Here is a 9,035-nt window from a genome sequence, read left to right as displayed (position 1 = left end):
ATTAAACGCGTGAAGCGTAAAAGAGAGGTCTGGTCCATCCACTCTGGCCAGGAGGAGGAGCAGACACTGCCAGCGTCTGTGTGACGACAGCCTGCAGGACACCCTCCAAAGCAGATGGGCTAGGCCTGAGTGTTGGAGACTGAGCATATCTCTCATCATAAAGATCACACACACACACTCCTGGGCTGGGTGAGCCGGAATGATTTCCAACCACTGGGGCATGAGCCATCAAACTGGCACGTGCTGCTCCTCGGACTCTGTCACAAACACCTTCTCCCTGGGGAGATGCATGCGGTCCTATGTCCCATTGCATGGACGTGCAAAGGATTCTGGAACCGACCTGTCAATGGTTAATACGAGCAACGATGGCGCTGCTCTGCCTCCATATTCAGAAGCCGCAATGCTTCTGAATATCAGTTGCTGGAAACCGCAGCAGGGGAGAGGGTTCAAATCCTGCTTGTGGGTTTCCCATTGGAGCGGGGGTGTGTGCCAACTTGAATAAAATAATCGATCAGATGACGCGGTGCACGCACACTATTTGAATGGCAATGCCCATCAACTTTGGAGGGAGGGCGGCCCCCTCAAATATTTTATTGGGGGAACGAAGCACCCACGGCCTCTAGGAGTTGGTTCCTATACATTGGGGCATCTGGTTGGCCACCGGGAGAGCATAATGCTGGATGCCTGATCCACCAGGGCTGTTTTGATGTTATTATAACTGTCGCGCCGGAATAACCTGTGTCTCGTTTCCTTTTTGGGACCCAATCCTCCGCAGCCCTGGGCACGTGTGCCCTTCCGGCCAGTCTCAGGGCAGATCCACAGTGTACACCACACGACTTTTCCCAACGAATCCCGGGAACTGTAGTTTGTTCAGCGGTAGGGTTGGAACTATAGTTCTGTGAGCAGCAAACTACAGTTCCCAGTATTTTTTTTGTGGGGAGGCACGGACTTGCCTTCAGACTTTGGCTGCTCTCGGGAGCCACCTGGTGCGAGAGTTGAGGCCTGCTAGGGTCAGGTTGGAAGAAAGGAGCAGACTGCGGCGGCTGTCCTAAGGGGGTCGGGAGCATCTGCAGGTGGAGAGCTGGCCTGGCCGCCGAAGACCTGGTTGCTGGGGAAAAAGCCACCGGGACTGCAGAGCCGCCTCCCTCTTCTGATACTGCTTAGTGCCTCTAGCAGGAGGCAGGATGCGCTCTCCTCCCACATCAACTCTGGGGCGCCTACCTGGGCTTTACATAGGCTGCCCAGGCAGCCCATCCCTTGGGGAGGTTGTGCCTCCGCCTGGTGCTGCTGGATGAGGGGTGAGCATCCCACATGCCACACGTTGAAAGGCCACCAGCCGGCCCCTTCTTGGCCCTCTCCGCTCCCTTCCCTTTGAGGGAGGGCAGGATCCAGGCGTGCCTGGCGTACTCTGGCGTACTCTCCTCCTATGGTGCTGGAGGAGACTCTTGAGAGTCCCGTGGACTGCAAGAAGATCAAACCTATCCATTCTCAAAGAAATCAGCCCTGAGTACTCACTAGAAGGACAGATCCTGAAGTTGAGGCTCCAGTACTTTGGCCACCTCATGAGAAGAGAAGAATCCCTAGAAAAGACCCTGATGTTGGGAAAGATGGAGGGCACAAGGAGAAGGGGACGACAGAGGATGAGATGGTTGGACAGTGTTCTTGAAGCTACTAACATGAGTTTGGCCAAACTGCGAGAGGCAGTGAAGGATAGGCGTGCCTGGCGTACTCTGGTCCATGGGGTCACGAAGAGTCGGACACGACTGAACGACTGAACAACAACAACAAGGATCCAGGCAGTGCTAGCAGACAGACGCAGCAGCTGGAGAGCCGGATCGCCTCCCCCGGGAACCCTCTGGGAGCCATATCCCCCAGTGGCGGGCGGAGTTGGATGGGAAGTGGGCAGGACTGCCTGCACACCTTACATTTGAAACAAGCCCTCCTGTGATCACCCCTCACAGAACTACAATTCCCAGCACCCTGTAAAAAACCATAGTTCCCAGAATTCTTTGGGACCTAAGCCACGTGCTTTGCATGTCTAGTGTGCGCGCGCGCAGCATTCGATTCCTCCAGCGAAATTCCGAGAGTTTCTCCATTTAGCTGTTAGGCTCGAAAATCTCCTATCAGTTCCATCAAACGCCTCTACCACTTTATGTCTCCGTGGCCCCACAGAGAGGAAGTCATAGCAACGAATGGGTCCGGCAAATAGACGCCTCCTTGCTGATTGGCCGACCGTCCGCCGGCCACGGACACGTGGCTTTTTCTTTCCCCGACACAACAACACAGCTCGCGCAATTCCATTGGCTTCAAAGCCTGTCACTCCTTACTTGCCCTGCCCCGCTCCAGAGAGAGTTGCATCCCTCCAGCCCTTGCCTGGTTGGTGCGCCTGTGAGTGCGCCTGAGTGGCTGCGCTCTCTTTCCGCCACGCCCCTGCGCCCTCTCCCCGCCCTATCAGTGGCTTGACAAGCGAAGGGGCTTGGCCGCTCCGGGAGCCCCGACCTTAAAGGGCGCGTAGCCCTTTCCGCTCTTGCCCTGGTTCTCCCCGTTCTCCCACCATGGCCTACCAAGGATTCGCCGCGGAGTACCTGGGCATCCCCGCCGTGACGCGCGCCTACACCACCGCCTGCGTCATCACCACCGCGGCCGTGGTAATCGCTGGGGAGGGGGGGAGAGAAAGGGAGGCAGGCGGAGATCCAACAGGGAGAGCCACAGCCTACCCGGTGCGATGCCCGCCTGCCTTGTATGGAGCGCATTTTCTTTCCGGCCCGAGGGTGGCTCTGGGGCGGCGGCGGCGGCAGCCCCATCGCCTTTGCCTCGGGCCTGGCGTGGCGGTTTCCGTTCCCTCGCTTGCCAGCAACTCTTGGGCTTTGCTGCCCCGAGTGGGGTTGCACGAGAACGGCATTGCACGCTTCTCCTCCTCATGGGAACCAGTTGGGATGAAGGGCGGACGAGGGCTGCCTGGAAAGCCCCTCTGAGCGGTGGTAGCCTCAGAGGCAGGCAAGCGCTGCCTTTGCTGTGCGCCCAGAATCCCTGCTCAGCCCGCCATTGCCTGCCTTTTTATATTTTGCAGCAACTGGAGTTCATCACGCCTTTCCAGCTGTATTTCAATCCGGATCTCATTTTCAGGAAGTTCCAGGTGAGGCCTGGCTCTGCCCCGTTTGCTTACTAGCCTCAGGGCAGGATGTGTTTGCAGTGGCTGTTTGGCAGTCCCATGCTCGCCTCAGAAAGGACCTATTTCTGGGGACAGGGGAGTTCTCAGGAAGTATTGGCGGAAGCGAGCAACAGGCAAGAAGACGGCGTGTGCATCTGGTGGAGGAGGCTGGGGTTGGTACTGTATTTGGCCACCTGGTGCTCTTTGCTTTTTCCCCTTATCTTGCAGATCTGGCGGCTCATCACCAACTTCCTGTTTTTTGGGCCGCTGGGATTCAGCTTCTTCTTCAACATGATATTCCTGTATCCTTTGACCCTGACTTTTTTTTCTCTCTCTCTCTCTGCCCCTTTCAAAAAGTGTTCTTGGCTTATCCTGACAGCAGCATGACCTGCCCTTTGCCTCTGCTGCCTCTGAAGGTCTGCATAGGTAAACAACACAGCCCTTAAGACAAAAAAAAAAAAGCAGCCGGAGAGCAGAATCCTAAAAGTAACAAAAGCCAAAATTCATATGGTCTCTTAGCTGCAGTTCTCACAGCAGTTTCTGACCACGTGGCCCACCTAGAACGTGTGAGCAAGGACTATACCCCAGTTCATAGATGGGGAGGGAAAACGAGGGCTGTGCAAGTTAAATAGCAGCACACAAACTACCACATTAAACTGCAGAGCAAAGCATCAAATCTGGTCCAAGATGTAAAATGCAAAACTCAGAACTCTTACATCTGGTGGGAATTTTCTTCCCAGGCCTAGGAAGCCCACTTAGCTGCACAGCTCAGATGGGAAACAAGGCAAATCTCAGCTTGCTAGAAGGAAGCCTGGCCCAAGTCAGGAACTGGAATAGACGGAGAGCATTTCATCTGTGCCACAGTACTAGGGGGATTCAGACCTCACCTCCCTCATACTTTTGGAGCATGGCATTGCTGAGGTGAATGGATGATGATGAGATCAGAAACTTCCATGCCTAGTAACCATAACATACAAAATCTCTCTTCTTAGGACTGAAAGCCTGTTATCAAGATGCTTTCCCCAGAGCATTGGAAACTCCTATGTATACTTATGAAATGTGCAGTTGGGGCACCCCGAAAAGGAGGAGCTCCATGTATGTTCTGCTGCCCTCTAGCCAAGGGCTGCTCAGGGTTAGAGTTAGGGTATGCAAGTTGCTATTGTTTTCAAATGAATCTCCAGTCCTTCTGAAGCCAGATCCCTGGCCGAGTTCACACTGTGCTGCAGCAGGGCCAAAGGTGTCGCCTCTATGGAGTTAGTCTCTGCAGATTGCTGGGCAACCTTCTGCCCTCAAGGTAAAAGGCTCTGTGGTTTGGTTCAGATCTGCCCCACCTTGCCCTTGCCCAAGTGGCTGTTTTTGCGGTGAAATGACTTGTGTCTGCATTAGCCCTAGGGCCATTCTGCCTAGTAACCCATCCACCTGTTAGTTTCCTTTACTACCTCCCTCCATTGCTGCCTGCTCACAGGTACAGATACTGCCGGATGCTGGAAGAAGGCTCTTTCCGAGGAAGGACTGCAGATTTCATCTTCATGTTCCTCTTTGGAGGGTTTCTCATGACAGTATCCTTTCCCGTTGATTTGCTCTGTGTTCTGCTTCCGGATTGGTTTTGCTCTCACTTGGGACCATGGCAAAGGGGCTGCCACCTGTCCATTCTGAAGGATCATGAAAGGCTTGGGTTCTTTTTAGAACTCACACAATCTGTTTTTAAAACTGCTGCATTGGTTGCCAGTTTGCTTCTAGACTAGGGCTGGGCGATACCTGGTTTCTCAACACTGTGATCTAAACATCACGAAATATCACAATGTCTGGAATAAGGATGAAGCTGTCTAGAAGCATCGGCTGGCTTCATGGTTTTTCCTGCATCATGATTTTTGCATAGCACACACGATTCACGATATAGTGCCAGGTCAATTTTTTTGAAACAGATTGCCACAATTTGGACTTCAAACTGTTTTTGGATGATATATCAATTATATCGCCCAGCCTTATTCTGGACCCAATTCCAAGGTGCTCTCATTAGTGTTTAGAGCTTAAAACGACTTTGCCCCCAAGTATCTGCAGGATCGCAAGATCTGCAATACCTTCTCGGGCATTGAGATCTGCAGAGGGAGTGCTTCTGGTAGGTCCACTGCCAAGAGGTTAGGGTGGTAATTTGTTTTAATACTGTATTTTTAAATTGTTGTGACCTCCCTTGGACTTTAAACTGAAGGGCAGGTAATCAATTAATTAATCAATCAATTAATTAATTAATAGTAAGCTGCTTTAGGGGAGTTTTTTGGTTTTTGTTGAGCCAATGAAATCTCTCCCCCCCCCCCCCGCCTTGACTCTGTAGCTCTCAGCTTTTTGGACTCTTTGCCAGCCTCTTCTTCCTGGGCCAGGCCTTCACCATCATGCTGGTGTACGTGTGGAGCCGGAGGAATCCCTATATCCGCATGAACTTCTTTGGGCTGCTGAACTTCCAGGCGCCTTTCCTGCCCTGGGTCCTGATGGGCTTCTCACTGCTGCTGGGCAATTCCATCATCATTGACCTCTTAGGTGAGGGCGGGCGCTTCCTCTTCTTGCAGAGCTTCTTGGTATATCTGTGAGGAGCTGGTTCTCACAAACAGTGGCATAGCATGGGGCTGGGGCTACCGAGGTAATTGCCCATGTGGAATTTTTTTTAGGGGCGCACCGCTACAGCTGCCACCCCAGCTGGAGGAGCTCCCCGTCCTGCCCGCCTGCCTCACCTGAGCAGCACACCAAGCAGGAGGTGGGAGAGGACGGGCCTTTGCATGCCTTGGCCAGGCGGCGTCCCCCCACTGGTGGGGGAGGCAGGGAGGTGGTAAGACTTGCGGTGGTGGCAGCACCAGGGAGTTGCGCATGTATGTCCCACCACTGCTCCACAGTCCTGTTCGGCGGCAGCAGCAGCAGGCTGCATGGCAGACACCAGTTTGGGGTGCAATTCTTTCCTTGCCCCGAGCACTGGCAAACCATGCTACGCCACTGCTCACAAAGGCTTTGCCAGGTGAGGGCTGTGCTGCCTCTGCAGCACCCTTGCAGATAGTTGCTTTGCTGCCTTGAGGACTATTCAGATGCTGTGAAAGGTAACCTGCTGATAATGCTTGTGTAGCTTTCTGAGATGTTTCTTTTAGGAGTGGTATATGTGGGTGTTGATGAGGCAAAACACACAGTCGGTGCCTGGAGGTGGCATCTCCAAGGCTTGCAGCTAGCTATTATCCTGAGAAGGTGGAAGCAGAGAGGCAGAGATTCTGTTTCCTTTTGGCCAGAGGCTAAGCTGCTGGGTCAATGACCCTAGGAGCGTCATCCTTTCCCAAACAGTTGTCAAACGCAGGTGTTTTTACCTTATTGAAATCAGTGTCTGTACCTGTAGGGTTTAAGAAGAGTCTCAATTTACAGGGCTCATGCCTCATCTTCTCTTTGAACTGCTGCTATGCTGCAGAAGATTCTGGTGGCAAATTGTCACAAACCAGGAGGGCACCAAGGGAAATGTATTTGGGTGGTGAGCTATGGAAACAAAGCCATTGCCTCTAGCTATACTGGCAAAAGAGCTTCTCAGACCTTTGTTTCTCCTGTAGGAATAGCCGTGGGTCACGTCTATTACTTCCTTGAGGATGTCTTTCCAAACCAACCCGGAGGGAAAAAGTTGTTACTAACACCAGGATTCCTGTAAGTAAGCCACCAACTTTATCAGGCAGTCCTACAAAGCAGGTTGAAGAATGGCCATCCTAATTCGACCATAGCAGCACCTGAAGAGGCAGCATTATGATGGACGCAGATGTGGCGTTTTTGTCCTGCCTTGACTATAAAACGAGGAGAGGGAGCATCTTCAGTGTTTGAAGGAACAGAGCAGGCATAAAAGGAAATGGAAAAGGACGCCACATACATTTTGATAGTATACACTTAAAAACATTAACAGGCGAATGAGACAAACACCACCAATGAGCCTCGTTGGTTCCCCAGTGTACGCTTGGTGCCATACAACATTTGGCAAGGCAAAGCAAAGCAAGTCCCAGCAAGCTCCCCCCACCCCATGTTACAAGAGAGGCAGACTGCTCCTACAATGCAGGTTGCCAGTCACAAACCCTTCCTTTTCTTATAGGTCCATCCTGTTAAGTTAAATGTTTCTGGTCCTGCTTAGATTTAGAGATCTTGATATGCTTTTCAGTACGGTTGTGTCTCAGAACAGGGACCTGGTTTTGCATAACAGCCTCCCACAAAAACAAACAAAACAAAACAAAAACCAAGCAAGCTCATTTGACGATGCTCCTCTTCCAAGGGTAGGAAAAGTGTGTTTTGTCTTTGCGGCATGGATCTCATTTTGTGGTTGGTGTTTTCCATCGCAGAAAGCTGGTATTTGACCCTCCCGAAGAGGACCCCAACTACAATCCGCTCCCGGAAGACCACCCTATGCCCGCTCCAGACCAAAACCTGCCACAGGAGCCCCAATAGTGACGGCACAGCAGGTCCCTTCCGCCTGCTAAGACTGAGACTGTTCTGCACGGACAGGTGTGTGGATGGCCCCCTGAGCAGCACCACAGCTGGGTGGGTTGCATTCTCCTGCCACTCCAATTCCCTTCTGCTGCTAAGCTGTCCTCTAGTGGTGTGGATAGGATGGGGGGAAAGTCTGTTTATGTGCCAGGTGCTGTAAAGGACTAGAAGATGAATTTGCACTGGACAAACTACAGGCAGAAGGCAACTGGGCAGATGCTGAGCGTTGCACCCAGTCAACTTCCACGTTAAACCAAAAAAATCCAATCTCCTGTTGCTGGCCTGTTTGGGTCTGAGAAGAAAGGATGTTGGTGGAACTGCCCCCCCCCCCGTCTTTCTTGCCTCAACTCTGGATCTGACCCAAATTGGGCCTAGCATGTTTCAGCATTCTCAGGCCTCGATGGGCAGTCCTTGTGCAGCCAGTACTAATTCCATGAGAAGTCTGCGTACCGCCCTGACCACCTGCCTTTCCAGAATTCCCCCACCCACCCCACTGTTTTGCCAATTTATCTCAACCTCTGTAAAAATAATAAATGTGGGAAGCAGAATAAGCGTGCATAGCCACTGTGTCCTTTAAAGTTACAGCTCTGGATCTCAGGAGCAAGTCTCTTCTGTTTTGCAGCTGTGGCTGCAAATATACAAGCCAATGCCTCAAGAAACTCTGGGTGAGTGGAGCTAATTAAAGCGAGACCTGATTCCAAGATCTATTTGTCTCCTGACTACATCTTTTGCTTCTTTCTGCGTCCTGAGCCTTGACATTATTCTCAGGCAATTAAAAGTGCCTGAGATCATGTTTTATAAAACTTGGTTTAACATAAAAGCTCCTGCCTGAAGTTCTGGTCCTGTAGTCTGAGAAACCCAAGGCATGCCTTGAAACTGCTGATGGACCTTGGCTGGGCTCTGCAGCCTCCAAGGGAGCCTTACTCACCTTGTGTCCTGTTTTCCTGCCACGTTGGGATTCTCCCAACTAGCTGCAGCTCAAGTGGAGGAATCAGAGAAGGAAAAAGATGCAGATGCTCACCCAGAAGCCATTCTGAATACTCCTTGCAAGGGGGCTGCTGGGGGAGCAGCCCAGGCTGACTTCATCCCATGGCAAGCCAGTGTTGAAGGCCTAACAACACTGGGCTGCTTCACAGAAGCAGATTCTGCGATGGGATACTGGCAACATAATAGCCTTAATGCTGGGTGAATATCAGGATGTGCTGGTCCTCGAAAGGGATGAAGTGTTCATGCAACAGTTGCTTTCCAGGGAGCACGAGGCAGCCTGTCATTTCTGTTACGTAACATGATCCAACTCGCATTAGAAAATGTATACAGTATTTTTTAAAAGGTAGTGTACAAAGAGCAGCGCCTTCAAAACAGTACAAAAAGTACTAGCTTAGAAGGGAGAGAAATA

The 9,035-nt window shown here is 51.8% G+C and overlaps 1 protein-coding gene across 1 annotated transcript; it reads left to right on the top strand.

Annotated features, from left to right (window-relative positions):
- The first annotated feature begins 2,494 nt into the window (after nucleotides 1-2,494).
- Nucleotides 2,495-8,344, top strand: DERL3 (derlin 3). The gene is made up of 7 exons (XM_033135867.1): nucleotides 2,495-2,648; nucleotides 3,071-3,136; nucleotides 3,380-3,453; nucleotides 4,617-4,710; nucleotides 5,491-5,686; nucleotides 6,727-6,817; nucleotides 7,495-8,344. Exons 1-7 carry the CDS (start codon nucleotides 2,556-2,558, stop codon nucleotides 7,598-7,600), a joined length of 720 nt encoding a protein of 239 aa, XP_032991758.1. The 5' UTR covers nucleotides 2,495-2,555; the 3' UTR covers nucleotides 7,601-8,344.
- The last annotated feature ends 691 nt before the right edge of the window (nucleotides 8,345-9,035 follow it).

Source organism: Lacerta agilis, chromosome 17 (assembly GCF_009819535.1).
Source record: "Lacerta agilis isolate rLacAgi1 chromosome 17, rLacAgi1.pri, whole genome shotgun sequence".
Taxonomy (NCBI): Eukaryota; Metazoa; Chordata; class Lepidosauria; order Squamata; family Lacertidae; genus Lacerta; species Lacerta agilis.
The sequence above is the reverse complement of the archived record's forward strand: the minus strand, read 5'-3'. Positions and strand labels throughout refer to the sequence as shown.